Here is a 19,096-nt window from a genome sequence, read left to right on the forward strand (position 1 = left end):
ATGTTATCCTTATTCTTAGCTTGAGAATGTCAAGTAAAGCCATGTACATGAACAATGAATGTGAATCTTTTCATTCTTTCATGATTTCTGACACAACAATGATTAAATTGATAACTTGAAGGGATCTAATGCACCATTGCATTGTGATCAAGTATTGCTTTATAACTTTTTGTGTTCACTCTCTCATCCTATTTATAAATGAACATTGCAGCCTGTAAACATCATATGTATAATAAATAAATAACAAATAAAAACATATAATGAAAACATATTTCATTAATTAATTATGAATTAATCGAAAAGCTCAATTACAAGGTGGTGATAAAGAGCGATATATTGTTGCTATTTCAAGAAAGTACCATACAATGATGGTTTAAGGTGGTATTTCCTTGGTAGCCTACATGGTAAAGCATAAATAAATAAAAGCTGTAATACTTAGCGTACACTGTAATCTTTTGTAGGATAGCACACAAACTCCACAGATAAAACGCCCATTTCCAAGCAAACAAAGATTTCCGAACAAACTACTGGCTGTGCGGTAGTATTTAATTAATATAACGGATGCTATATTATATCAGGTGTGTTTCGGATTAGTCAAAGAATGTTAGTAACGTTAATCAGAACTTATAAATGATCAAAAATCTATTTTCCAAAAGTGTGCTATCGCTTTTACCATCAACGGAACGTTCGGTCAGTTGTTGTTTCCAGTCGGGAACATTTCTCGACGGACCACTTGTGCATGACCAACAAATTTAGCAATAAACTTCGGTAGAATTTAAATTTAAGTAAACATATAGTTCTTTCAAAACGCGCGTAACGTTAAAATTCAAACGGAATATTACTGTCACATCTGCGGCGTCCATACGCCATGCATTCAGAGTTTAAGTCGCTCTTTATTTTTGCACAGACCGCTGTTTGTTTTGGTTTCATTTCTGCTGAATATCACTCTGTTTAAAGATGGCTGGACTGGAGCTGCTCTTCAACTGCGTATCAAACTCTATAACCTGTTCTCAAGATGCTCTGATCTGTTTTGTACACTGGGAAATAGTGAAAGGTGGCTATAAATGTCTCGGCATTGGAGATGATGTAAGTTAATGACGACTGATGATAATCTGTTACAAAAACTAGCAGTATTGTGTCCAAACTGAAATGTCATACTAAAAGACACTTTTTCACACTTAAATAAAATGTCTGATTGTCATTGTATTAGATCAAATATCGAGCCAATAGGCATTTGCAGCAAATGCTTTACTGTTTTGTTTTGAAGGCGCGCCGTAATAATTGTCTGATTATGAAATATCAATTTTCCACACAGCCTAAAGATGGAGAGAAGTCGTCAGAACTGCTTCCACCCGGCTGGAATGAAAGCAATGAGCTGTATGCACTCAGATACAGATCAAATGATGACAGGTCAAGCCTGCTGCTCAAAGCCTTCACAGTGGATTCAACCCTGATCTTCAATTTAATGGTAATTCAATTGTAATATAATGCAATGCATGTCGTGATTCACAGATGACAGAATAGTGTTAGACTGGATGGTTTTCAACACTTCTTTTTAATCTTTTGCAGGACTCCACGACAGAAAAAGTAACCGATCTCACAATTAACGTCAGTGAGTATGTTGATGAGGCCAATATGCAGACGTTTGAAAGGTTTGTGAATTTATTTAGTACTAAAAAGAAGTCTTTTATGCTCATGAAGCCTGCATTTATTTGAGCACAAATACAGAAAAAAACCCCAGTAATATTGTGGAATATTATTACAATTTAAAATAATGGTTTTCTATTTTAATATACTTTAATGTATCATTTATTCCTGTGATGCAAAGCTGAATTTTCAGCATCATTACTGCAGTGTTCAGTGTCACATGATCCTTCAGAAATCATTCTAATATGCTGATTTGATGCTCAGTTATTATTAATTTTGGAAACAGTTGTGCTGCTTAATATTTTTTTGGGAACCTGTGATCATTTTTTCAGGATTCATCGATGAATAAATCTTTACTATATATATATATATATATATATATGAAATCAATTTAACACATCCTTGCTGAATAAAAGTATTAATTTCTTTCAAAAAATAAATAAAATAATAATTACTGACCCCAAAATTTTGAACGGGTTGGCTTAGGGTTAGGATTTGTTACAAAAGATTTCAGTTTTAAATAAATGCTGTTATTTATTATTATTGTTTTACTTTTTATTCATCAAAGAAGGGTTCTCCATCCATGTCAGGTTATAAAAAAATATTAAGCAGCACAACTGTTTCCAGCATTGATGATAAATCAGCATATTAGAATGATTTCTGAAGGATCATGTGACACTGAAGACTGTAATGATGCTGAAAATTCAGCTTTGCATCACAGGAATAAATTATATTTTAAAGGATATTCAAATAGAAAACCATTATGTAATATTATACCATGGTCTGGGTGAATACTCGATTCTGATTGGCTGCAGGGTGTCCATTAAAAAGTGATAGAGGACACCTAGTAAATAAACCGTCAGGCGTAACCAGGGAAACCAAGTTATTGTTTGTAAAAACTTTAGATTTCGATTGTAAAACTAATTAAAATATTATCTAATGTTTTAAAAATGTGTTATTTGGCAAGTGACCATGGTATAAGCGGGTTAATGCCCTTCGAGGTGTCCATTGTCAGGTATTAATGGCCTTCGGCGGACTCCGCTGCGCATCGGACGGTTCACGCCTTGCCATCGTCCATTAATACCTGACAATGGACACCTCGTCGGGCATTAACCCTTACATATTTTACAATATTTTCTGTATTTTTGATCAAATGAATACAGGCTTGATGAGCATAAGAGACTTCTTTTCAAAAAAAAGATTAGTTTTTCCATAGTTTTCTGAACATATGCAAACTTTCTCTGGAAAAAAGCTCAATGCCAGCATATCTGTGATAGTGGCCATATCAAATGAGTAATCAGTTGAGGTAAATCAAAAAAGATGATGCATTTTCTAACTTATTATTTTGCTTTCAGCGTGTTTAAGAACACAGATGAGTTGACCGCAAAGCTAAAGTCCTCACTGCTGCCCACTAAAAAAGAGGAGCGTCAAGGAAAGACAGAGAGGAAGACAGACAGTGAAAGAGCTTCAAACTTAAGGGACGCTCACCGGGATCCGCTCCTGATCCCAACCAGAGGCCCTTCAAACAGACAGCCTCCTAACTGGTGAACGTTCATTCTCTCATTCTTGTTTTCATGCAATTTATACATTGGTTTTCAAGGGTATCAGCTTTCTAGAGGAATGTGTAGAGGTCATTTTCAGGTGCAGTCTGTGGAGATTTGTATAGCACAGTTATCCGACCTATCAGCACTCGAGCAGCCAGCTGTTGCTATGGTTACCGCCTCAGGTGATCCGAACTTCTGTTCGCAGTCTATTCAGTGAAAATATGCACTCTGAATGATTTCACTTTTGTGGTCTGTACTGTTTAATAACACAGCTAAACTATGAAATCAGGACCTTTTTTAGAGGGTCAGTCCACCGCGTTTGTGTATTCATGGTCTGCACTGGGTTATTATTATAACTGAAACTAAAACCATATGAAAACATTTTTGTTACTTGAAATAAAATAAATGTTAACTGAAATAAAAATATAAAAAAATTGCCACGGCAACATTTCCCATTTTCATTTAGTGTAACTTCAAAACTAAAACTGAAATAAAAATGGATAAAATCCATATAGACGCACACAACATAATGAACGGAAAATGGAAAATATAAACATAATCGATGTATTAATAAAAACTATAATAGTATCTCGATAATAAAATAACACTGGTCTGTATGCCTAAGATTTTTTTTGTTTTGTTATTTCATGAACGAAAAAGACAAATTTATAGAGTGCAGTATTATTTACTTATTTAATTCTTAAATGCTGCAAAATGTAGTTATTAAAAATAATGCTGCAATCTATTCTGAGAACAGTGAATCCGCATGATAAAAGCTCAACCATGTTCTTAAAGTCACTATGAAATCAAAGTAGACAATTCTTTTTTCTTTTTTTTTAATTAGAATGGTTTTATTCTTATTTATGAAATATAGCAGTTTATAATAAATGATCTACCATGCACATCATATTGATATACATATTTATATATATATTTTTTAAATTCATGTGCCCTCATAATTTCTTCAAAATAACTTCCCCTACCCCTCGTCTCTTTTCTGATGACATGTTCACTGGTGGAGGGCGGGGCAACCTGTCAATCACATGAGATACACCAATAGCAAGCCACAACCATCTAACTCTTAACTCTATATTATAACTCTAAATTGCTATATTAACTATAGCAAACTATATTAATTCTAATAGATCTCTCTGTGAGTTTGCCTGTAAATGACGTTAATCTGTAAATGAATGTGTTTGTGTGTGTGAAGGACGTTATTGGGTGCGCTGGGACTTTGCGAGTGAGATTTGTATGTGTGTTGTGTAGGTGTCAGCTCATGTCCTCTGTCCTGTTTAATATTTCCCAGCGTGAGTCCTGCGAGTGCTCTCACTGCTGTACTGTGTCTATTTTTGAAGCACTGAGTGTTGTGTGTCTGGCACTGCAGACTGAGAGACTGAGAGACTGGGGTGCGTCTCAATCAGCTCCCTAGTTCAGGAGTCAGGGCACTGATCAGGGAGGCGGACATTTTAAGGCCTGTCTCAATCGCAAAATCCTTCCAGTGCACTGAAACTTTCATTCCCTAAGAAGTCTAACAATCACTATGTTCCCTTAACGGAAGTTCTGAAGCCTAAACATAAATCACGTGAGCCAACTCACTACACATAATGACACACGATAGATGATTTTTAAAATACAAACCATAATTTCATTATATTTCAGCATGAATTAAACATCGCTGGACAGGTAATGAGCATAATCTATCTAACATGTATTGCTTATTTTCGGCTGAAGCGTTGCACGTATGTAACAAGCAAAGTATTTATCCTAATGTACTTTAAATAATATTAAAAAATGATCTTAGAAAGATATCAGTTCTGCTGTTGTTCATAGATACCAGTAGTGATGTTGTACAATGAGGACGTTGTCATGTCACCATCAGTGTGTAGTGAGCCATGCATGGTCCTTTCCAGTGCCTGAATTTGTGTACACGATATACTGATTCACGACAGCTGACTGAGACGCACCCCTGGGAGAGAGATGCCCAGTGCCGGCACCACTTCCATCAAACACAGACAGTTTGGGAGATTTAGTAAAGTCTGTTTGGTTGAAACCCACTCAAACTAATATTTTTGTAACATACGAGGAAGGAGCTGTGGGAGATGCAGCCTGCGCTGTGACCTTGATTTCCTGTTTTCTCTGCAGTCTCTATCAATAAAAAGTGGCAAAAACAAGAAAGAATAGTTTGCAGGGAGAAAGAGAAGAGGAAAGTAGTGTTTAGAGACTGCACAGTGGTGTTCTTAAGGTCATGGCAGAAACCCAGAGGTGGATTTCGGTGTTTGTCTTCCACTTCCCCTTCCTGGGTTCACGGTGACCCCTATCAGATTCTTTATGATGTCAGCGATTTATCGACTTGCTGTTGCTGTGGGCGTGATGTAATGAGCCGAGTCACAGCCAATCCACATTCTGCAGATGGAGATTCACAGATTAAGCCAAATAATCTTCTGCATACTGAAAATCTATCAATCAAACAACCTTATGTTGTTGTTAAGAAAACTTGGAATTATACACACTTTATATTTTGTTGTTCTTTAATTCAGTGACATTCAGACATATAAAAAAAATACAATATACTGTGTGTACAATACTAATATATATATATATATATATATATATATATATATATATATATATATATATATATATATATATATATATATATATATATATATATATATATATATAATATAATATATGCACACACACTATCGTTCACAAGTTTGGGGTCTGTAAGATTTTTTGAAGGAAATTAATAGTTTTATTCAACAAAAAATGCATTAAATTGATCAAAAGTGACAGTAAAGACATTTATGGTGTTACAAAAGATTTATGTTTCAGGTAAATTACTTTATATTGAAAAATTTTATATTAATCAAAGAATCAAAAAAAAAAAAAGTAGAATCATGTAACAGTTCAGCTTTGACAGGAATAAATTACATTTTAAAACATGAATTTGGGAAAAGTTATTTAAAATATCACACACACACATATATATATATACTGTATATATTCAAAACAGTGTAACAGACTGCTTCTGAAATGTCTCTGTTTGTGTGTGTGTTTTAGGCCTGACCCGATGGCTCCTTTTGCTGCAGGTGGTGCCGATCTGGATCCCTTTGGGTGAGAAATCCCATCACTTATTTGCCAAAACACTCATCTGTAAATGCGTCATGCATGTTGACCTGTAGATTACAGACACAGAATCTTTCTTAGGGGGGTTTTCACGCTGGTCATGTTTGCCACGATCCGAACCCGATCGGTTAGTTTCAGGCGCTCCTTGTAGAGTCTGGTTTCACACATTTGATTCTATCGAATCCCGGTGCATCTTACGTCATCACAAACATGCATGATAGAAGACAGAATCCGGTCAATATATTGTGATTTTTTTATTAATTTAGTGCTATTAAACACAGCAGTGAATGTGCGTCGCATGAACGCGGCTTTCTGCTGCTTGCAAACGGACATCTTTGCTCCATATGCTCAAGGGTCCATATGACCACTTTCACATTAAGAATTTTTCATGTGAACCGTGCTGTTTCGAATGAAACTGCCAGTGTGAAAGCACCCTGAGATGTGCACAATGTCATTTTTGGACCACCCTTATGTATAATAAAACAGTTAAAAGGCATCACAGAACATTTAAGAATGAAAATGAATGAGTGTACCTTCAAGGAACGACCTTGCTCGCTGAATTATTAATAGTTCTTGTCTCTTGGTTCTTTCTCCAGGGGAAGGGCAGGAGGAATGATCGTCGATCCATTACGTGCCGGGTTTCCTCGCTCAGGGTTTGACCCCTCCTCTGGGATTCCTGGAGTCCTCCCTCCAGGCGCTGTGCCCCCTGGTGCCCGCTTTGACCCCTTCGGTCCGGTTGGGCGACACAGACCCGGGTAAGAGCTGTAATGGGATCTTTATTGCTGCCAATGATCTGAGTTTAGCTTTAAAACTGCACTTACCTCATTCACATCGTATCCTCACCTCTAATGCCTTTCGTTTGTCTTTCTCTTTCAGGCCAGACCCTGATCACATGCCTCCACCAGGCTATGATGACATGTTCATGTAGAGTAAGGAGGACGCACTTACGCAACATCCCATAATTCTCACTGCTCTGCAGTCTTATGCACTTTGTGTTTGAATAAACTGTTGCGAAACAGAATTCCTTAAAAAAAATAGCACAACTCGTTTTCATTTTGACATTGACAAAATAATTCCATTTTTTCCACTGTTATTTGTGCTACTGACTTATTCTGCATTGGTAAATTAAACTGCTTTTATTCTGTCCCATTTCTCTGATGTGATTGATCTCTTTCTGATAATAACTGCAAATCAAGTTTATGATATATATATATATATATATATATATATATATATATATATATATATATATATATATGCTATCTATAGCATTTCATACACAATGGTCATTCAAAGTGCTATACATTAAAGGAATTAAAAATAATCATTACAGATTATTAAGGAATCAAATTAATAATAAAAAGTAAAAAATAAGGTTGTAATAAAAAATATTTAATTAACAAAATATAAGAAAATGGTTTTAAAATAAATATAATTAAGAACAAATAAAAGAATAAAAAGAAGCAGTGATATTTTATTACAATTGAGATACTATAATAGTTTGAATTAATATTTGAATTTATTTTATTTATGAAATTTCTCGTTTTCATTTTAATTTTAGTAAAATATTTAGTAATTTTGTTGTGTTTTTGTCAATTGTATTAGTTTTTTTTATGAGTCTGTATTTTTTAGTAATTCTAATTTCAGTTTTAGTTATCTAAGTACATAAAGTTACAATAAATTGAGAATAAATTGAGAAAATTTGCCTTGGCAACTAGCTAAAATAAAATAAATAAAAATTTTAAGTAACAAAAACCGTTTTTTATGGTTTTAGTTTTAAGTCAATTCAACTCACCTTTTTTATATAGCGCTTTATACAATACATATTGTTTCAAAGCGTCTTTACAGTGATAAACAGGAAAATAATGATCAATGATGCAAACAGATTTACGCTGTAAAGCAACTCTAAAAAGACAATAGAAAAGACCAATCACATTTTCTTTAAAGAAAAACAAAAAGTTGGAGACATAGTTGGGCAAGTGTTGTAAAAATGAGGCCTCACTTATAAAACGTGCGTACGCACGGATTTGAACTTTGAGTGCGTGTACGCTAAAATCCACGCCAACGTTCATATTGATAAGAACGTTCTTTGACATGGAAAAGTGCTTCTAGCCCCACATCAGGATCTAAGCAGACGTACACACTTTTCCTTGTGGCAGAGAGTTGGAGAACTGCAGGTATTCGGAAATCTAAGCAATTCTCTCGCATTTCTCGAGTAAGGATTTGGAAGTTAGTGCTCTTTTATTTGTTAATGACATTAATTTGGCGTTGTTTACCAGGCGGAGCTATGAAAGCATTCCTTCTCTGAATCACTGACGTCATGTATGCATTCGAGAAATTATCGTAAGATCAAATGTAGGAAGGTTTCAATGCAACATTTTATAAATGAGGCCCTTGGTGTGGTTGCACTTCAGGTGACCCGAGTTTGAGTCCCGGCTTGAGATCTTTTCCCGCTCCATATCCCCTCTATATACTAAATATACCCCCTAAATATACTTTAACCAAGTCATCTGAAAAGTTACAACTGCTTTGATTTGTGTGAGGGCTTTTCTCCTACATGCAGCTGCACTAGTTTCACTAGTCTCTTTAAAGTACCAATAGATGAATGCAAAGCTCCTGAGATGGTTGATTCAGTGAGAGGAACATGAAGAAGCAGATGCAGTGGAAATCAATGCCTGTAATGTCCACAGTGAGTCATGATGTCCGCAATGTCAGTGTGACTGTCCTTTACAGCCAGAGATGAAGACACTCGAGTGTCCTCTAGGCATGACTGCACTAAAATAGTGGATACCACTGGGAGAATAAGTGCTCATTTGTTAAGGGAATTTAGAAGATATAGATCTGTTAGTCACAATAGAGTGAAAATACTTCTGTGCTTCACATTTAATGTGAAAATGTGTTTCACAAAGTGCTCAAACACTTTTAAACATCAAATAAAGCAATCGAGTCTCTTCAGAAATATGGATTCGTTTTACGATCTCTTTATGAACTTTTTGAAGCGTCAAAGTGTATCTTCGTATCTGTCAATGGAGGGACAGAAAGCTCTCAGATTTCATTCAAAAGATCTTCATTTGTGTTCTGAAGATAAAAGAAAGTCTTACGGGTTTGGAACGACATGAAGGTGAGTAATTAATAACAGAATTTACATTTTTGGGTGAAATGACCCTTTAATTTATCATTAACAAACCTCTTTAAAAATGTCTTGCTTGAGAAGTGTGCTTGAGCTAACTTTTTAATCAAATAAATGGGTCTTTTGTTTTGTTGTGCAATGATATTCAGACATTTTAAGTGATGCATTTGTCCCATGCGATTCTTTAAAGTTCCTCGGCGTTCCATGTATCAATTCAGTCAGACAGGCATAGCAACAAAAAAGATTTATTTCACGCATGGAAACAGTATAAAAAGGTGACACGTTTGCCTTGAACACACATGAAGTGGTTACAGCTGACATTGAACACATGCAATTCAAACACATTAAAAAAACAGAGTGATTGGCCCAAAGTACCGTGGTACTGCATTTACTTTGAATATATAACAGTCTGTTTGGTTCACACAAGTATTATGCACATCATTATTAAGCCTCTGCGGTGTTTGTAATTCTCAAGGATTTCTAGGAACTGTTTCTGGCCTGACTCCATGATTAACCTTCACAGATTGTACAACGATGATCATTTTAGCAAAGATGAGCATCTGCTTCTAATCAGCCCAAACAACCATACAAGCCCCATAATTGTGCTCATTTGGATAGCGTACTATCATACTACTCTTACTATTTCTGCAATATATGCACATTTTTTTGTATGCATTAAATACACGGATGATCCATTACATTTGATCAAATGTGCAGTACACAATTGTATTGAAATAATCACATTTATTCAGGAATTATTAATGCTACTCACTGAATATAACATGCAATATGGTGAGGCTGTTTTTTTAAGTACACTACTGTTCAAAAATTTGGGGTTATGATTTTAAAAGATGCATTTATTTGATCAAAATACTGTAAATTTGTGAAATATTATTACAATTTAAAATAACTATTTTCCATGTGAAAATATGTTAAACTGTAATTTATTCCTGTGATCAAATCTGTGATCAAGTCTTCAGAGTCACATGATCCTTCAGAAATCATTCTAATATGCTGATTTGCTGCTCAAGAAACATATTCTTATTAATTTTTTTGTAGAAACCATGATACATTTTTTCAGGATTCTTTGATGAATAGAAAGTGTTTGAAAATGACAAATATATTTACTGTCTCTTTTGATCAATTGAATGCATCTATGCTGAATAAAAGTATTACTTTCTTCATTTAAAAAATCGTACTGATGCCAAACATTTAAACAATAGTGTAAGTATACTAATATTCCACTCTCAATAGAGTCAATGTGACTTGCTTAGTTCAGGCTGTCGTGTTGAAAAAGTGTTACAACATTTCATAATGCATTTTAATGACATTCACATTCATATAGGGGCTTGTGCGTGAGCAATGTGATCAACAAGATAATGCTTAGTGTGCTCAATACTAGATCCTCTGTGCTTACAAGACAATACTTTACACAACCGAAGACATGAAAACAATTTACCACTTTCCTTTCTCCTTATAACTTTACACCACACCATAACCAACATCTTACAGGTAATACATGACAGATATATTTACTATAATTTAGGGATGCGATGAGAAACATGATGGCGTCAAAGAAAGATTACAACAAGTCCATTTCACTTTAATCAGCATTTAAACAGCACTTAAGTTAGTGATGCATCAAGCAGCATGTGAACGCATCACACTTTACACCACCAAACAACATTATATAGTCAATTTCAAACAATCTTTAGACTTTAGTAAATATATTGTGTAAGGAATATTTAATACGCTGGAATGTTAGATAAATGGTAGTATGTAACATACTCTCTCTCTCTCTGATACAATGTGCTCTCACTAACCATTTGATTTAGGGTTACATTGACAAACTCTTGTTGAAATGTTACTTTTTTTTTTTTTTTTTAAGCTAATCTCCATTATTCTACAGTGACTCACTTGCATTCTGTTAATCAAGTGCACTTTTGAAACTCTATCGACACAATGTGAATTTTGCTTTCCCCTAACTTAACTTTATATACCAGTTACCACTTCCATTAATACCATTATAAAGCTGTTCTGCACAGAGCGATATAGTGAGTGTGTATATTGGATGCCTCACACCAGGAAATATATAATTGCAGGCCAGGGTGATCTTTACTACATCTAAGACGTGTAAGACATCTGCTTATTAGGTTTCTGCTTAGTTTTGATTACAATCTCTGAATAGTGTACTAATAGAAAATAGTTACTTCTGCAGTAAAACCCAACCACGGTGCAGGCAGCTTCATCAGGGATCAAGTACACACAAATGTCAAATGTAACCTGCTTATGTGCTATTACAATAACTTTGTTTTAAACGGGGTGATGAGCATATTCTTAAAGTGCCCTTATTATGCTACTTTAAATGTTCCTAATTTTGGAGGTCTCCTACATCGGGTTTACATGCATCCAAGGTAAAAAAAAAAAATAAACTAAATTTTCTCATAATATGCATTGCAGCTAGCCTGGGAAAACCCAGACAACTTCCGGCAAATTTAGATTTGCTCTGCAAGTAGTCTGGCAAAGAGCTCATTCAAGCCCATTTCCATGCCGTCGAAATCGCGGCACCAATCAGAAACGTTGAGGCGGGCTTTACACGATGACGATCGCTCTGATTGGTTTTAGGTCTATCCAATTGCGCCCAGAGGCATTTGAGCGACGTCTGTTGTTGAAGCGCACCAACTTTTAAATGCATTATTATATTCAAATTGCAAACACATGAGGACAGTCTCCATGAAAGACCCACTGGCAGATGAACGTGCTACTACATTTCTCTCCGAAACGGTAGGAAATTAAATTCGATTTAATAGAGGATTTTAACTGTGACAAGATGATTGACAGGGCAGTTTACGTGACAGGATGCACGCGACAGATCCGTCCGATAAAGATGACGAAGTAGTATGTCCCAAAGCTTGCCTACTTTTTTGCTACACATTCAAAAGTAAATACATTTTCTTCACAAAAAGAGTACATACTTTTATGGCGTAGTGTAACTTTGGGACACCACATATGGCTTTACACGATGCCGATCGCTCTGATTGGTTTTAGGAGTTTTAGGTCTATCCAATTGCGCCCAGAGGCATTTGAGCGACGTCCGTTGGTGACGCCCCTTTGGAAATGAGTTATTAAAGGAGCTTTGCCAGACCATAACTCAGTTACTACTGAGAATGGTCTGGTTTTAACCAGGCTACATTGCAGCATCATCTTTTTTTCACAGTGACTGAAAAGGTTTGATAAAGGATTTGGTCTCTATAAACCCCGCCTTTCCGAGACCCACTCTGCTCTGATTGGTCAGATGGCCCAGGCTGTTGTGATTGGGGTACCACTTATAGTACACGCGTGTCAGAAACAAAACGACCATTACTATATCTGAATTTCAGCTCTTTCACAGTGATATGAACTGGCGTCGTTTTTACCGTATCAGTTTCGACGCAAGTCCTCACCCTTTAGAAGTGCATGAAAAGTGAATTTGCTTTCGCAGAGCAGAAAACAGCGTCTTCTCGACGTGTCGACAACACGAACCAAACTCTTCCAGTCTCAGCTACAACTACAGTGTTTGAGGGAGGGGAAAAGTACTGACGACTTGTTTCAGGCAGTTCAGAATTGATTCTTTTTTTTAGGAGACAATAACTCTTTGATCTTTAAAACTTTGCAGAAATTTTACATTCACAAACACTGCATGAAAGGTACAATCTGAAAAAGCATAATAGGGGCACTTTAAAGCATACAGTAACCTATATTTGTTGTGTCATTGAGAAGACAACAACGTTGTCATATACATATATATATTTCTCTACTGGAATCTATGCATATTGCACCGTTACAGTAAAACTTCACATTTTTGTTAATTGTTAGCACAAATCTACTAAAGTACCATAATGATAGATATTGTAAAATAGATATCTCGATTAAAACATTAAGCATTCATATGTCTCTTCCCTTGGTTGCGGTACATAGTCCTCTACTCCAAGAACGTGGGTTGATGACAACGAGCAAGTGTGTGACACATATACAAAACACGAACAGTAGACAAATACAAACAAGCCAATGTTTGTGTTCACGGTGAACATTTGTAACGTCTTAAGGCATATTGCATCCTTGGATAATAATAGCTTGTATATATTGCACTCATAGTGTCTTTAGTGATGTTATATGTTATACAGACATTTATTTCAAGTTTTGTAGAGTAGCAGATGGCGGTTTGTTCTGCAGCATGTTACGTTATTATGAAGCTTCACCATTGTGCTTTCATTCACTTGTCTTTTGAGTCTTTAGCATCGCTTTTGCACCATCACATTGTGTTTTGCGTGTTTGCCTACAAAAATGATTAAAATGGTTAAAATGATGCCAGTGCTCGCAGGGCAGCATGAACAAGTTAGCGTATATGAAAACATGTCACATTTTGCCCCAGAATTAAATGGAAAAAATAAGAATGTATATTTTGGTACAAAGAAAATGAAGCCTGTTTTTAACATTACATTAATGAATCATTTTGTTGTAAAATGAGAATGTCCATGAGAGGTTTCTTTCATTTCAAACTTTGTTTGGTAGAAAATATCAGGGTTTTTTTATTTTAATTTAAGATTAAAGTGTGAAAATCCCCCATTGACTTTGAAATTTGACAGATGGCGCCTTTGCAATATATGTTAATTATTTTTTTATTTTTTTTTGCATATTGAATCATGAATGGTATTTGTTTTCTATTTATTCATATTATATAGCCTTGTGCATTGATCACCGTTGTCATGTCCACTTATTATACGCGACTTGGTTCTTGTTTTAGTCGCTTATAAATGTGGGCAGTCATGGGTTACTGGGCTTATTTATTGGGTACATGCATCTTTTCCCTTTCATAAGTGAGTGTAAATATAAAATAATATAATAAAAATGTTATGCTGATTGTAATAATTATTTTTATGTTGATCAATTCAATTGAGCAATTATTCTATTTTCCTAATATTATTATTATTTGCTTAATGTTTAGTGAGGAAATTTGCTTTATTTGGGCAATTTTTTTTTTTTTTTTAAATTTTTTTTTAACCAAATTGCTTTTTGAGATCTGGCAACACAGCAGACAAAATAGACAGATGCTGAGTGTCATGGCTACAGCAATGATACGTTTCATTTACTGATAATTGAAGCCAAAACCGTAAACTTACCTAAACATGTTATTTATGCTGCCTTGCAAGCACTATTTCCTTTTGGGAATGCAAATGTGTTTTATCAATGTGATTCAGTTGTGCTACGTGTTTAGTGTTTCCGAAGGAACCTGATTACCGTTCGCGGCGTCGGCGGTGACGTTCGGTTCACATTCCACGAGCGTCTCCCTTCCATCACCTTCAGCTAGCTGCCTCATCCTCATATTAATGGATCCATAAGATTTCATGGGTCTTCTAGCGAAAGTCCTCCGCCGATACAGTTCCCCTTTGCATATAGACACCATTAACAAAACGGATAAGAGCATTCCTCCCAGAGTGAGCAAACCAAGTCCCGCAATAATGCATTTGTCGAGGTGAGAACCGAGTTGTGCATAATACATCTCTAGCTTCTCCATCTGGCGTGCTGTCACTTGGTCCGGGTTGACTTTAGCCTCTCTTGGGATTGTATATGCGATTACCACTAATATGATTCCGCTCACGAGGAAAACAAGCGCGAAAATGAACCCGTAGTCCACCGATTGGTCGTTGTATTCAAGCTCAGGTTCGTCTTCAGTGCGTGGTGACGGCACTTCTCTCTGAATAGGCAGCGGATTTGACTGATAGTCAATTCCAGATGTTCTGGAGGTAACGCGGATCCTCGTTCCCGGGTCCTCATCCTCAAACGATGCGTTTTCGATGCCGGTGGCCGGCCGTGGTCCTGAGGAGGCCTGAGGAGGTTCTCGCCTGCTCCCATCCCCCAGTTCACGGAGCTCCACAGCGTTCAGGGACTCCATCGACACTGAGCGCTTGCACTCATGTTCAATCAAATGCCTCTTGTTTCACCTTCAAAAGAAAACATAGCCTATATTACGCTTTGAACAGCGAAAGCATAAAATAGACATCTCTGAAATGTTTAAAAACACAAACTAGGCCCTGTTTACACCTGGTTTTCGATAGGATCACAAGTAGACGAGGGAGACATTCCGATTTACACCTGATGGTTTAATTCGTCTGTTTTGTCCACATTTTAAACCACTTCTGTCCTGATTTCTTCAAGTGGAGAGTATATGGGCAGGTAAATGTAGGGGCTTTTTTTCCAGATCTAATGGACAAAATAAGCTTGAGCAATTTCCATATGAACGCGACCGGAGAAGCCGGAGAAAGAGCGGCAGCTTTACTTTCTGCTCTGACAGCCACAAGACCAGCCGAACGCTGTGAGTTTGTGTTAGAAATCAGGAATGGTGAGAGAACATTGTGCTTGGTATGTTTTTCGACTTTAAACCAAACTCGGATCTTCAGCCAACAAAATTTGAATCCCAACTTGCTAGTGTTCTTTCATAATGTTTTAGGTCAGTAGGCGGAGAGTAGGCGTCTTTTGTGGCTGTTCGAATGCATTCGAACATATGAGTGTTTGCACTACGAACGCAAACCGGTTGAATGTGTTTTCGACTATCTCTGAAAGTGGACAAGGTCAAAATGTTTTAGCCCCCGTTTGCACCTGTATTTAGAGTCATCCACTCGTGATCCGAACAAACAAAACTCATCTTAATACCAGATGTAAACAGGGCCTGAGAGTCCATTCTAAAGGACATCAGGTTCCTATGTGTGTTTCAATTTTTTTCCACAAAGTAAATCTATTACACTTTTTGACAAAAACATATTTAAAAATGAAACATGGCAGCCTGTGACATATCTCAAAACTTTGTTTATCACTGTAAACAAAATAACTGCACTACTGTAAATCTGCTGAATGTGGTTTCAGTAATCATCATACAAACTATTCCCAAAATTCAGATTACCTTCAGACCATGTCTGACAAAAGTAATCAAACTGATAATTCTGGTATTCAAAACCGATTGCCTGGCTGTGCAAGAGAAGTATAAGTGTAGAAGCGCTGTTTTCATGGCTTAAGGATTGAAATTCAACTTGTCTTTCTCTTTGGAAACATGTCAAAGTTGGGATGTGTGGCAGAGAAATAAAAAAAACTTGAGCTTGTTACCAAAATGTTACAGGTTAGATTCGGCAGAGACCAATCCAAGAGCCTCAACTGTCTGGTTACCAACATTCTTCAAAATATCTTCTTTTGTGTTCAGTAGAAGAAAGAAATTCATACAGGTTTAGAACAACTTGAGGGCGAGTAAATGATGACAGAATTTACATTTTTGGGTGAACTATCCCTTTAATGATCTCACACAGTTGATGTGTGTTTACAGTTAAAGGATTAAAATGCCACATTAGCAGCATAACTCTGATATTGATCTAGTGGTTTCATTAATGTATTAGGCTAAATAATAACACTGAATTGAATCAACATTCAATCACTGCAATCTATTTTTAACAATTGCCACAATATTATGTTTTTTTTGTGGGTAAATGGATGGGAATCATTTAAGATTAGGTTATGTTCATATAAAAAACGACTGAAAATCCAAAAGTAATGCATCATAAATGATATCTGTGCATAAGCAGAGAAAAAAAGAATTGTAATTTTATATAGTGGGCCTAACCAGCTAACAGGGAATGTGCACAGAACTGTACACATACAAACCTATGTTATTAGCAAACATTCTTCCACTAATGTTAATGGAATGTTAATTCAAATTATGTGGTATTTAATAATGTTCTCAAAACATTATGTATACATTGTTCGCGGAAGTTTAGATGTTCATCTAACATTTTTAAATGTTACTATTTTCAGAATGTTCAAAGAACATCCCATAAGAACATTCCAATTATCCCACACAATGTAACATTATAAAATGGAATGTTTCCTTAACGTTCGCATAAGCAAGAAAAGAACTTGAAACATTTTTTTTTTTTTTTTTTTTTTAATGGACATTCTGAACAGAGAACATTCAGAAATAATGTTTTCATAACTTAACATGAACTTTAGCAAAACGTTCTTCGTTACGTATTATGGTGTGGATTCCACGTCCACCTACCCAAAGCAAAATATGGAGGGTGGGGTGTGAAGTTATTATTTTTTCATACAAGTATATAGGATTATAAAAGACAGATTACAACAAGAGAGCGCGAGCACGTTATATTTCGTCGCGTGCGCGTGGCAGGTAACCATAGCAACCACTGCGATACGTTTAACAGGCAAAGGTCATTAAGCATCACTATATCATACAATCACCACAACTAAAATCGATTACTGTGATAGTGGACGCTAATTGTCTAACAATTTGCATAGATTGCACCTCAAAAATTACCTTTTTTACCATTTACCTGATTAATCAACTATCAGATGTTTAAAATTCCTTTTTGAAAATTCGAAAATGATTTAAAATAGACCTTAAAGCCACAGTCTATTTCGCTGTCTATAAATGTGCACATACACAAGAAAAACAACATAAAGAAAGACGGTAATGTAGGAAACATGTACATTTTAACTATTATATATGTTAAAAAAAATACAATTTACAGAAATAACCCCGACATTCAACGTAATCTCTCAACCCATACACTAATTTCTTACATTTTTGTAATGCCATGGCATAAACTAAATTAAAATTAACTGTTAATTTACAACATGCTGTTTGTTTCTTTGTTCACAGTGATGGTTTTGCATAAAAATTCTCTGGCCTGTTTTACCTGAAAGAAGCAGTGATGACCAGGAGGACTTGGGCTTGTTTTTGCGACACATTTGTAACGAATAAAAGAGACCCCAATAACACACAACACAAATAAAGGTCTGGACAATGTGCAGAGACATGCCATCTAATTCTGCTCCAGATGATTTACCACAGACTGGCCCATTTTACCTGACTTCACCCTGAATACGCGTAAAATCTCATTCCTTGAGAGCGAGCGATAATAGCGTCAGGCGCGTCGACTATTATTTACCCGTGTAAAAGCTCACATTACGCGTTCTGTGCGTTTATAGCTTCAGATATGACCTTGTAACACCTCAAGAGTTTTATGTTTCTATTTGAATATTTAACAACCAGGCTTTAACAAAAGACAAATGTAGCGTGCGACCAACACCTCCTAATATATTTGCTGTGATTGGTAAGAAAGAGAAGGCGCACTCACCTCCAGGCGCGAGCGCGATCGCTCCACAGATATCATAGTAACGGTGGGATGCTGACAGGAAGATCTCGAGGGGAGATTTAGCCATGCGCGACACAAACACGGTCATTTTCAGGCAGCATTAAACACAAATGAAAAAAACCGTCAGACTATTCGTCATTATGAACGACACAATACACAGCTGTCGATGCACATTTTGCGTGGTTCTGAAGTGCACCTTTAGTATGCACTAGATCAGCTTCAATGGTGTCTGTTAAGATGCCCACATCAAGGATGTGGTATAGGTTATGTTTAATTATTAAAAATGCCACTATTAGAATTGATTTTACATGCTGTCAGGGCTTCTGGCAGACTTTTTGCTTTGAATTGCATATTATATTCAATTATATTTGATTTATAGTCAGTAATATGTTTTATATTTACACACACACACACACACACATTCAGTTTTGCTATCTTTGTGGGGACTCTCC

General features: G+C 36.0%; 2 protein-coding genes across 3 annotated transcripts; one reads left to right on the forward strand and one right to left on the reverse strand.

Annotated features, from left to right (window-relative positions):
* Positions 1 to 339: 339 nt before the first annotated feature.
* Positions 340 to 7,469, forward strand: psmf1 (proteasome inhibitor subunit 1). Of its 2 annotated transcripts, XM_079882506.1 has the most exons (8): positions 340 to 404; positions 958 to 1,086; positions 1,316 to 1,468; positions 1,570 to 1,652; positions 3,003 to 3,191; positions 6,255 to 6,308; positions 6,917 to 7,075; positions 7,197 to 7,469. In XM_079882506.1, the coding sequence occupies exons 1-8, from the start codon at positions 402 to 404 to the stop codon at positions 7,246 to 7,248; spliced, it is 822 nt and encodes a 273-aa protein (XP_079738632.1). In that variant the 5' UTR covers positions 340 to 401; the 3' UTR covers positions 7,249 to 7,469. The 2 variants fall into 2 exon arrangements, with proteins under 2 accessions (XP_079738632.1, XP_079738633.1); XM_079882507.1 differs by lacking the exon at positions 340 to 404 and having other exon boundaries at positions 614 to 1,086.
* A 2,217-nt stretch (positions 7,470 to 9,686) lies between these two features.
* On the reverse strand, positions 9,687 to 18,882 carry tmem74b (transmembrane protein 74B). Its single transcript, XM_079883457.1, has 3 exons — positions 18,627 to 18,882; positions 14,728 to 15,431; positions 9,687 to 13,765 (listed from the first exon to the last, which is right to left on the reverse strand). The coding sequence occupies exons 2-3, from the start codon at positions 15,380 to 15,382 to the stop codon at positions 13,722 to 13,724; spliced, it is 699 nt and encodes a 232-aa protein (XP_079739583.1). The 5' UTR covers positions 15,383 to 15,431; positions 18,627 to 18,882; the 3' UTR covers positions 9,687 to 13,721.
* Positions 18,883 to 19,096: the final 214 nt, after the last annotated feature.

The sequence above is a fragment of the Squalius cephalus genome (genome assembly GCF_949319135.1).
Source record: "Squalius cephalus genome assembly, chromosome: 10".
In the NCBI taxonomy this organism is placed as follows: Eukaryota; Metazoa; Chordata; class Actinopteri; order Cypriniformes; family Leuciscidae; genus Squalius; species Squalius cephalus.